General features: G+C 46.2%; 1 protein-coding gene across 3 annotated transcripts in view; it reads right to left on the bottom strand.

The window, feature by feature from the left end:
• The window catches only part of HDAC8 (histone deacetylase 8), a 92738-nt gene that overhangs the window by 45516 nt on the left and 35104 nt on the right, over nt 1–12118 (bottom strand). The window contains exons 4-5 of one of the 3 annotated variants that reach the window (XM_040405597.1): nt 470–611; nt 161–273 (exon numbers count right to left, since the gene is read on the bottom strand). In XM_040405597.1, the coding sequence (XP_040261531.1) occupies nt 161–273; nt 470–611 (255 nt within the window). Of the gene's footprint in view, nt 1–160; nt 274–356; nt 612–12118 lie in introns of those variants that run through there. The other 2 variants (XR_005773928.1, XM_040405598.1) reach the window with 2 other exon arrangements.

Below are 12118 nucleotides of genomic sequence, written 5' to 3'. Positions count from 1 at the left end.
TCCTCGGTGTCGGACCCCCACTGATCAGATGCTGATGACCTATCCAGAGGAAGGATCATCAGTAAAGAAAAAATGTTGGAAAACCCCTTTAATGCTATATGAATGTGAAAATACAAAATGATTAGTTTAGACCCACTGAAAGAACTGTAATACTTCTTACCGTCTCCATGATGTAAATCAAGATCAATATAGAGTACTCGGTCATATTTTTGCCGCAGTTTCAAAATGCCTAAAACAGCATCATTAAGGTAACAAAATCCAGAGGCTTCATCTCTAAGAAGTAAGAAAAACACACATATGAAATCTTGTTTGGTTGCCACAGTATAATTAGAAAAAGCAAAAAACTGCCCCCTTACCCCAAATAGAGAAAATATGACATCAATGTTCCCGATGTGAAAAGTTTAATGATGTGACAAAACACATTTGACTTATTCAAATTGAATTTACCAAGGGCTCCCACAATGCCTACTTCTTAGCATGATGCCAACCACCTGGCCAGTTAATGGCAATGTGGGCTTTGTCTTCCATTAAGTGTTCAGCAGCAGTGAGTGTTGCTCCTCCTATGGCAGCAGCATAGTCGTAGATACCTTCAGTGATGGGACAATCGTAGCCTGAAACATTACATAAAAAAATGATAACATGGTAGCTTCAAGTTTACGTAAACAGCCCTCCCACTACACCTTTAATGGTTAGTAAAACTTTAACCCCTTAAGGTCAAGGTCCATTTTCATTTTTGCATTTTGGATCTTTCCTCCTCACGTTCCAATAACCATACCTTTTTTTTATTTTTCTGTTCACATAGCTATATGAGGCCTTTGTTTTGCAGGCCAAGATGCATTTTTATTACTACTATTTAATTTACCATATCTCGTACTGGAAAACAGGAAAAAAAGAAAAAAAGAATCCTGCCAAGGTTTTTGGGGTTTTGACATCACAGCGTTCACTATGTGCTAAAAATGACCTGACATCCTTATTCTGCAGCGGAATATGAATGCAGCGATACCAAGCTTGCATCGTTTTTTTTTTTTTTACTACTTTAAAAAAAATAAAAGCCTTTGAGAAAAAAAAAATCAAAATTTTCTTTGCATTGCCATTCTGACAGCCATAACTTTTTTATATTTCAGTCTACAGAGCTGTATGAGGGCTTGTTTATTGCGTAACGAACTGTATTTTTTATTGGTACAATTTTTGTGGCATGTACGTATTTATGATCACTTATTTTTTTTGGGGGGACAAAATGACAAAAAAAAATTGTGAATCGCGTGGTTTTCATTGTTCACCATACAGGAATTTTAAAAAATATTTTAATAGTTCAGACATTTTTGGATGTGGGGTTACCTAATATGTTTATTTTTTTATTGTTTATATATTTTTATATGTAAAAGTGGAAAAAGGGGGTGATTTAAACTTTTAATATACTGGTGTCTTTACATTTTTTAAGAACTTTTTTTTACTTTTATTTAACCATTAGCTCCCATAGGGGCATAATACATGGGATCTTTTTAGCCCCTCTCCTATTCTTCCTAATAAATCTCTATTAGAGTGAATTGGATGCTCACACTGTCCTCGGGCATAGCTCAGTATGGAGAATCCAATGGCAGGCCTGGAGCGCTTCAGCAGCATCCAGGACGCCATGGCATCCGATCGGAGCCCTGCGATTTCACTGCGGGAGCTCCGATCGGAAGGCAGAGGGAGCCGCATCCCTCTGCCTTCACTCACAGGTGCCGCGATCAGCATTGATCGCAGCACCTGAGGGGTTAAATGACAGAGGTGGTGCAATCGCCGCTTCCCGTCAGTGCGGACGGGTACCGGCTGTATAATACAGTCAGCACCCGCCGTGTATGGAGCGGGCCCGCTCCATACATCCCTTCACACATTATGACGTAACGTACAGGTACGTCATAATGCGTGAAGGGGTTAACAGGTAGTAACATCCTTCAAGGATTTCTACAGGATCTGAAATATAGGATCTTATGTGACTTGACAAACCTGTCAATCGGAAGCATCATGGCGCCCTAGTCAAAGCAAGTCAAGGATTAGCCCTGCTCTACTGAGCAAAACCACTCAGGAAATTCTAGAAGCTCAGGACTGAATGTAGGTCACACTGGAGGAAAATAAGGAAAAAGATAAACACTAGAATGGAGAAAACCCACAGAAAAACAGAGTGCCCACTGAAGATGTATGGGATAGATACCAAGGGAACCACCTCAGATAGGCAGATAGGAGTGTTGCCAATTAAGCCACAGGAGCATGATAAATGAAGACTGTAACGAGCCCCTGCTCGCTCTATTCTGCTCTCACGGCCCTCCCTGATGTGACCACAATATCTGCTGGTTCCGCCGTTGATGATTCGGCCTCAAACAACCGCTCGTGTCGTTTTTAATTCTCACAGAACTAACACCAGTCAGGCTGTATGTGAGTTCAAACTGACCAATTCTTTATTGAATGCATCACATATTTATATTGACAGTTGGAACATCTCTTTCAATTGGTAAATTGTAAAACCCCTTCTGATTGGCTATGCAAATGAGGTAAGCAGGGATTAGTTCAAGAGCTTGGCTGGGAGGCAGATGGGTGTGGACATTGTCACAGAGAGATTCAAACCATGACATTACCCCCCTCCCGGGAAACAGACCAACAGCCACAGTGGGACCCTCACCGGGTCAACTCGAGGATGTTGGAAAAGTAGTCTTAAGATTCCAGGTCCGTTTGCCGGGATAATCCATCCGCATTCCCGTTTTGAGGCCCTGGCCGATATTGTATGGTGAAATTGTAGGGTTGCAAAGCCAGGCTCCACCTTAGTAATCGGGCATTCTCTCCCGCCACCCAGTTTAGCCATATCAAGGGATTGTGGTCCGTCATGACGGTAAAAGAGCGTCCATACACGTAGGGCTGCAATTTCTTTAAAGCCCAGACTAAAGCCAAACATTCTTTTTCCATGGCAGCATATCCAACTTCACGAGGTAACAAGTTGCGGCTGAGATACGCCACCGGGTGCTCCTTCCAGTCGTCGCCAACTTGACTTAGTACAACTCCCAGTCCGAACTTGGAGGCGTCTGTATGTACGACAAAGCGTTTGTTAGGATCGGGTGCCGCGAGTATGGGAGCTTGTGTTAGGGTGATTTTCAACTGTTGAAATGCTGTTTCGCACTCCGGGGACCACAGGACCTGTCTAGGGAGATTATTTTTGGTCAGGTCCGTCAGTGGTTTGGCTATGTCACTATAGTGGCGTACAAACTTTCTGTAGTACCCGGCTGTCCCTAAAAATGCAACTACCTGGGCCTTGGTTCTGGGAACCAGCCAGTTTAGGGTGGCCTCGATTTTTGCAGGCTCCTGCCTCTGCTTCCCACATCCCACTCTATGTCCCAAATATTGTACCTCAGACATCCCGATATTACACTTGTCTGGCTTCAGGGTCAGGCCTGCAACTCTGATTCTGTCTAGCACTATGCCCAGGTGTCTGAGATGCTCCTCCCATGTCTGGCTATAGATTGCGATGTCATCAAGATATGCGCATGCAAAATCCTGCAGACCACCGAGGAGTTGATCTATCATTCGTTGGAAGGTAGCCGGAGCATTTTTCATCCTGAATGGCATTACCCAGAACTGGTAAAGGCCAAACGGGGTGATGAAGGCCGACTTTGGAATGGCATCCGCCTCCAGGGGAATCTGCCAGTAGCCCTTACACAGGTCAATAGTCGTCAGATAATGTCCCTGAGCTATTTTGTCCAACAATTCGTCCACTCGGGGCATGGGGTAGGCGCCTGTCACAGTACAGTCATTTAGTCCCCTATAGTCCACACAAAATCCGGTCGTGCCATCCCGTTTTGGGACTAATACTACAGGGGAAGCCCAGAGGCTTGCTGATGGTTCGATCACCCCTAACTCAAGCATCTCCCTAATCTCTGCTCTCATCCCTTGCACAGCTCCGGGAATCCTATAGGCTGATTGTCTCAGGGGCTTCTGCCCGAGGGTCTCCACCTTGTGCACTGCCAAGTGAGTGTATCCAGGGAGTGTTGAGAACATCTCTTTCCGGTCCTGGAGTAATTCCCTGACCTGTTCTTGTTCCTGGGGTCCTAACCCATCTCCTAACTGAACATCTTCCACCCCCCCAGAACGGTTACTGATTGCAGGAAGCTCCAGCATCGGCAGGTATTCAGAGTCCCCGGTGGCAGGAGCGCATATGCCCTCTCGTGATAGGCCTTCATCATATTGATGTGGAATGTCCTCTTAATTCTTGTGTCTGCACAGCTGGCGACCACGTAGGTGGTGTTGCACAGCTGTTTTACCACCTGATAGGGGCCTTGCCAGGAGGCCTGTAATTTATTTAGCTTCAAGGGTTTGAGTACTAGGACCTTCTGTCCGACACAAAAAGTGTGATTCCGAGCAGATCGATCATACCAAACCTTCTGCTGACTCTGGGCTGATTGCATATTCTCATGGACTAGCTCGGTAAGTTCCCGCAGTCGATCCCTGAGTTCCAAGGCGTAACTAAGGATGGGGAGGCCTTCCGGACCCTCTCCCCCTTCCCACTGGACCCTCACTAAGTCTAAGGGTCCCCTAACCCTTCGCCCATACAACAGCTCAAATGGTGAAAACCCTGTGGACTCTTGAGGTACCTCCCTGTAGGCTAACAGTAGGTGGGGAAGATATTTTTCCCAATCCTTCCTACTCTCCACGAAGGCCCGAAGTAGCTGTTTTAGGGTCCCGTTAAATCTCTCGCACAGCCCGTTCGTTTGGGGGTGGTAGGGTGCACTCTGGAGGGTTTTAATACCACAGAGGCGCCAGAGCTGCTGGGTCAGCTCTGCGTTGAACTGATTTCCTTGATCAGACAATATCTCCTGCAGAAATCCTACCCTAGTAAACACCCGCAGTAAGGCATCAGCTACCGTGTCAGCCTGGATATTGGATAGGGGAATAGCTTCTGGGAAGCGGGTGGCGTAATCCACCACTGTAAGAATATACTTCTTCCCAGTGGCACTGGGGCGGGCCAGTGGGCCAATAATGTCTACTGCTATCCGGCTAAAGGCTTCCCTAATTATCGGCATGGGGTGCAGAGAGGCTTTTGGATGATCCCCCATCTTTCCTACCCTCTGGCATGTCTCACAGGTCCGGCAGTATTCTCGTACCTCTGCATGTAACCTAGGCCAGAAGAAAGCACGAGACAACCAACTCCGGGTCTTAGCCATCCCTAAATGTCCGGCCAAGGGGATATCGTGAGCCAGCCTCAATAGCTCCTGTCTGTACTTCTGGGGTACGACTAGCTGTTTGTGGGGGCCCTCGCGCTTCCCGATGCCCACCCCTTCAGTGTAACGATAAAGAAGCCCTCCCTCCCACTCTATTCTGTCTTCCCCTAACCCCCCTGGATCCTTGCCCGCCCTGTCCCGATAGCACGCTAAAGTAGGGTCTCTCCGGGTTTCTTGCCTAACATCGGTAGGAGAATCCCAGGACATGGGGTTGTCAAGTCGGGGTAACGTGGGAGGATTTGGTCTTACCTGGGTCCCCATAGGAGTGGAGTTGCCTTGTAGGGAGGGCTTTGTTGTCGGGTGGTCACGGCCATGGCGGTCTCTGGTGCAAATGAAGAAGTCAAATGCCCCAAGTCGTTCCCCAAAAGTACTTTCGCGGGTAACTCACGGAGTATCCCTACTCGCACTTGTCACTTCCCTGAGCCCCAATCCAGGTGAACTCTGGCAGTGGATAAACGCAGCACCTTGCCCCTTGCTACCCTGACTGCCACAGTCTGGCTGGTTCGGGCCGACTGAGGAACCATGTGAGGCTGAATAAGGGTAATCGTAGCCCTGGAATTACGATGTCCCTGGGCCGGCTGCCCATTACCCATACCGCCTGACGATGGTGCTGCCGATTATCTTCAGCTGCGGCCTGGACGGGATCAGCCTCGAACAGCTCACCAATCTCTTCCTGAACATCTAGAGGGTTGGCCTCGTTCTGGAGGCAATAAGTAGCCGACCTGGATAACTGGTCTCTTGGTACCTCTGGGATCGGTTAGGGCAATAACGCTGCAGATGACCAGTCTGATTACATGTATAGCACTTAGGCCCGGTAGAAGGTTTTGATCGGGCTAAGGGTCTAGAGGCAGCCCACTGAGATACTGGAGTTGGGCTCGAGGTCGGTACACTGGGACGCGGTAGTGGATAGCGCTGGCCTCCAATGGATCTCCGAGAGTCCAGATATTCATCGGCCAAAGTCGCTGCTTGCTGTACCGTCTGTGGCCGCTTATCTCGCACCCAATCCCGTACTATCGGAGGGGTGTGGCAAAGAACTGCTCTAAGAGAACTAGCTGGGTGATGTCCTCTATGGCATGAGCATGGCTTCCCTAGGGTTCTTCATTCTTGTATGTTCAAAGATTGCTTATTAATGCTCCAAAATTGGGTATGTACTTGTTTACTTAAATGTACACATGCTGGATTTATAAATGTACTTATCCGAAAAACTTTAATAAAAAACCCATTTAACTCTCAGTAGGCTTCACTTCTAGTTTTGGCTCACAATTGATGGAAATAACTGACCAAATAACTTAAGTGTGAACTTGGTCTTTCTCACTTGTTGACAAAGTCTCACCCTGAGTAGATGGGGTGTGGAAGTTGCAAGAAGAGTCTCTATATAAAAAGGCACCCGAGGTAGCCTCCAGGGTGGTATCAGTCAGATAGATTGTCCATGATGTGTGGTGAAGGGTAAGTAGACCCAGCCAAAGACACTGACAGTGCATGGACCTTCTAAGGAGGGAAAGGGGAGCAGGCGGAAGCTTGAATGGCATTGTTGAAATGCAGTGGAAAAGGATCAAACAGGATGAAGCAAATGAGTATAGTCCGCAACAACATAATCACTCTGTCGTAGAAGGTAGTAATATGGCAAAGGTACGGTAGTAATAGTGTACTGCTGAGCAAGAAAAAGAAGAGTAGCAATCACAGGAAAACTCTAGCCCTCACTTTGTAATGGCATATACAAGGATGGCATGGTAGCAGTGCCTATACCATGAAAGGGGTAAAGTACTGGTCTGGTGAATGTAACAGTAAGGCATTGATGTCTGAGCAAAAAGATGACATAAGGAATGCTGCCATTACTCAGTCAACTGAAGGTGACAATGCAGCTCACATGAGCACACCTTAAGACTACTGTAGACATGCCATATCTAGCACCTAGTTCAGGATGAAGACCCTGCCATAACGATTGTGAAGCCATGTCAGACAGCGGCTAGTTCCAGCACCGTTACTATACTTGTGTAAGGTAGAAATGTGGCAACATCAGGTTTGTATACCAAGACACTTTACCATTACACCACCGAGGGGTAATGCGGTTGCCTGAGATACAGAAGAACTATGAACTATGCAGATACATAACTGAGATAAGCACTTGTCTGAAGTCCCCTCACCTCAAACACACAAGCTGAAGTGTTTCCTTGCAGAACGTGTCTGGTCCTCATTCCTACACTTCAGCTCATGAGCATAAGGTGAGGTGAACTCAGCTGTCATCTGCACATCATTGGGTGCTGAAGACTGGAGTTTACATAGGACTCTCACACAGGGCGTCCTGCAGTGTCATTAGAAGGATGGATTCCAGGGCAGGGGATCTGACAGCAGCCATTTTACTTCCTTCACCTAAAGAAAGAAATGAGCCATTCTAAATAAACACATTCAGGGGTTTATTTATAATAAGATGTTTTTTCAGTATTTTCATTTTTATCTTTCCCGGAGAACCCCTTTAAAGGTAATGTGTCACCTGAAAATGATCTATTGACAACAATAAATTCAGGCCCAGATTTCCTAATCGTAAAGATGGTGTAGGCAGCTTAGACGGTGAAGACCTGCACCAGACTTATCACAGTGGTTCTGGTTGGTGGATAAATCTGGTGCAGGGATAGACACACTTCACTGACCATTTCAATTACTGGTTGGATTTGATATTGGCTGGCTTATGGCTGAATTGCGCCAACATTTTGGCCCAAAATTGAGCACCTTAGGTCCCACCAACTTCCCACAAAGTTCCACCCACTTTCCGTAAAAAAAAGCCAAATCAGACATTTCAATTTTTTCCCCTTATGCTGTTCACCGTATGGGATAAATATCTTTACATTTTAATAGTACAAGTGTGTACTATTATGTTGTTTATTTATTTTTTATTCAAGGGAATAACTTGAAAATTAGTTTTTTATTTTATTTTAAGTTTTTTTAAGTAACAGTAGATGACTATAACAAGCAAATATTAGATTACCACTTGTATTCTGTAATGAATATCTATCCTTTACAGAATACAGGACTCAGTACGGTATATTTAATGCAGTGCTGCCACCTGCAGGCCAGCATTGGAATATATTGGTAACTGGCCTCGAAACTTTGTAATGGCTCAGGTCTATTACAAGTAGGGATCATCATTCCCGATCTCAGCCAGGGGAAGGAAGTGAGAGGCTTCCAGTCTTAGCGCTCTCAGATGCCATAGTGTATTTGACCACAGTATCTGAGGGGTTAAATGTCATTAGCCCCAGGCCTCTGCTGTTCAAAGCAGCAGAAACCCAGCTGTTATGGCTCGCGAGAAGGCGCCATCTTTTAATACCGGACTTCTGCTATACATGTATGGCGGAGGTCTGGAAGGGGTTAAACCAAATATTAAAGTGATTTGTGCAGAGATCATGGGGGGGGGAGCTGTGATAGCACCTGTTGTGAATGGCGTGATCTTGTATTATCTGACATTGTAATCTAAACTGTGATGATGAGCTGAAAAGAAAGACTGTTGAATAGACATTAACAGGATATCGCTGGGGTACTGACGGAGGACAGTTAGCAGATTTGTGACCTCTGCTGATTGAATAGAACTCAATTTCTCCTCTCTGCGAGGCACACTGAACAGATCCACGCTTATTCTAGTTATCTGCCACCAACTGACTGGCTGAAACCAGACCAGGAAGACAAAACCAGTGGGGAGCCAGTAAGGAACACAGGCGGCAAAGGATCAGTGAGGGCAAGTATTCCTTCTTTTATTTATCTCACACACTGAGCCTTATCTAACAAGCTTCCCTCGATAGACAACCACTATACATTCCTTAAGCACCATCCCCGACATTTTCATACAAGAATTATTCTTATTTGAATGTCTGTGTACGCAAGTTGTGATCAGACAAGGAAAAAATGTGGGGGATTCAGTCAGCACAACCCTGTATGCAGGTACACATCGCTATGGCGAAATACACATACAAACGCAAAAACACAAATGCAATAGTACTCTGCAACCAGCACTCTGCCCTGCCTCTATGCTGGAGGTTGAATGAGGCATTGGTGTACATTTTGGCCAAAGCGTAATAAGCCACTCACCACGTCAAGGTCGCCTCTATGAGTGGTCCCTAACACTAGTTCCTACCTGTTTATGGGCCATGATAGCCACACAAAGTCCAGGGAATGCAGGTTGCAGAGTGCTATTGCATTTGTGTTTTTGCGTTTGTATGTGATCAGACAAGGTTTACATCCACAAATGCTTGTGAGATGAAGTGGTGTGGTTATTATACACCTGTAACAGTCCAATTATTGCATCAGGGTGTAAATGTGCCTGTAGTATACACTGCAGCCTTTTCTATTATTATTAGGGGACCTAATTACTACTGGAGGCACTATGGGGCATTATTACTTCTGGGACTTCTGTGGGGGCATTACTATTATTGGGCACATTATGGAGGGCACTACTTCTAACAGCGACACTCCTGAGGAGCATTACCACTGTAGGGGGACTATAACTAATGAGGGCACTCTTGCAGAAAATTAATACTATTGATGGGACTTTTGGGAACATTTTGGGGACTATGTGTATGCCATTATTTTTTTTTATTTTTTTTTTAAGTACAGTCTGAATCCAGAGGAAAAAAAGCAGTCTGGTTTGAAGCTGTTTGGAAGCTGCATTTATACAAGCAGACAAACAACGTGAGTTTGTGAGCTTTCGCGTGTTTGATTTCAAGTGTGTGTTTGTATTAAGTGTGTGACTTTAGATTACATGAGGGAGTATCTGTGAGAGCTAAATTATTTGTGTGCATTGCTGAGTGGCTGTGCCTGACTTTATTGTCAGAGCAGTGTAGTCTAGTTATACACTGACTTGCTTTGGATGCCAGGTTTATTGCATAGCAGCTGAGAGTATACTGTCATTCCTTTTTTTTTTCTCTTCCCTCTCCAGGGTGTTGCACATGTGAGTAATTAGGATGTGGCTTTCTAATTAGGAGAAGTTAAAGGGAACCTATCACCGGGATTTTATGTATAGAGCTGAGGACATGGGTTGCTAGATGGCCGCTAGCACATCCGCAATACCCAGTCCCCATAGCTCTGTGTGCTTTTATTGTGTTAAAAAAAACATTTGATGCACACAGAGCTATGGGGAGTGGATATTGCGGATGTGCTATCGGCCATCTAGCAACCCATGTCCTCAGCTCTATACACAAAATCCCGGTGACAGGTTCCCTTTAAATAGCCAGTCTTGAGTGCAGCTCAGTCCTTTGAATCCAGAGGAAAAAAAGCAGCCTGGTTTGAAGCTATTTGGGAGCTGCACTAATACATGCAGACTAGGGATGAGCAAATCGCATAAAACTTTGTTTCAATACTGTACAGAGCGAGCGCTCCGTACAGTATTAGAATGTATTGGCTCTGTTGAGCCGAAGTTATTACTTCGTGAAGTCTCGCGAGACTGAGTAATAACTTCAGAAATTCATTTATACTGTAAACCACTTAGGAACTGAACCAGAGTTCGGGAAATGTTTTTTTACAGTATAAATCAATTTCGGATTGTTCAGTGCACTACCAATGAATATCGATTATGCTTAATACAAACGCAGGCTGCGGGTGCCGGACATATCCCATACCCGGCACCCAGCCTCTATGACTGCACGCTGCGATCCGCCGCTATTAACCCCTCAGATGCTGCACCTGGGGGATTAATATCGGCGGATAGCAGCGCGCAGTCATAGAGGCTGGGTGCCGGGTATGGGAAATGTCTGGCAACTGCAGCCTGCGTTTGTATTAAAGAGGACCTTTCATTACAATAAAAAATCTAAACTAAGTATACAGACATGGAGTGCGGCGCCCAGGGATCTCCCTGCACTTACTATTATCCCTGGGCGCCGCTCCGTTCTCACGGTATCTTCTGATTTTCGGCTCAACTGGGAGGAGCCTGCTCTTGTTCTCCTGGGTGTCTCAGGCTATAAGCTGAGCGCTGCCATTGGCCAGCGCTACAGAATGGGTGAAGAAGACGCCCAGGAGAACAAGAGCAGGCTTCTCCCAGATGAGCCGAAAATCTGAAGATACCGGCGCCTATACCGTGAGAACGCAGCAGCGCCCAGGGATAATAGTAAGTGCAGGGAGATCCCTGGGCGCCGCTCTCCATGTCAGCATACTTAGTTTAGATTTTTTATTGTAATGAAAGGTCCTCAGCATAAACGATATTCATTGGTGGCGCAGTGGCCATAGGCCCTCCCCTCCTCCTCCTTGCTATCAGCCCATTGGTGGCAGCAGCAGTACAGGGGGGAGGAACTGCCTCCTTCTCCCCTGTGCTGTTGAGAAGAACATGGCATGCGCTGACAGCAGAGCGTGCCATATCAGTAATGTAAAAAGCGGCAGAGGTCTAGGCGCAAATGGCGACAAGACTACAAAGTCTTGTCGACATTTAGCAATTCTAGGTCGCATTTGCGACCATTTTGGTTGCCATCTGGAGCCCTGCATAAAGTACCGTAACTTTCGCTTTATAAGACGCACTCCCCCCCCCCCCCCCAAAAGTGGGGGGGAAATGTCTGTGCGTCTTATAAAACGAATACTAGTGAGCGCTTCCATTATGGAAGCGCTCACTAGTATGTATAGGGAGCGGGGAGCGAAGCGCCGCAAGCGCAGGTAATATTTACCCTCCCAGGTCTGCTGTCGCTCTCCCATCTTTCTGGCCTGCGCTGCACTGTCCTGACCCCGTACAGCGTCAGGACGTAGTGCGCACACTATGACCTGACGCTGCACGCAGTCATGCGACAGTGCAGCGCAGGCCGGGAAGATGGGAGCGCAACAGCTGAAGAGGAGCCGCAGAGCAGGACAGGTAAGATGATTTTTTATTTTAGTCTGATCTGAGGTCTGATGGGCTATTCTGAGGT

Source organism: Bufo bufo, chromosome 8, assembly GCF_905171765.1.
Source record: "Bufo bufo chromosome 8, aBufBuf1.1, whole genome shotgun sequence".
Taxonomy (NCBI): domain Eukaryota; kingdom Metazoa; phylum Chordata; class Amphibia; order Anura; family Bufonidae; genus Bufo; species Bufo bufo.
The sequence above is the reverse complement of the archived record's forward strand: the minus strand, read 5'-3'. Positions and strand labels throughout refer to the sequence as shown.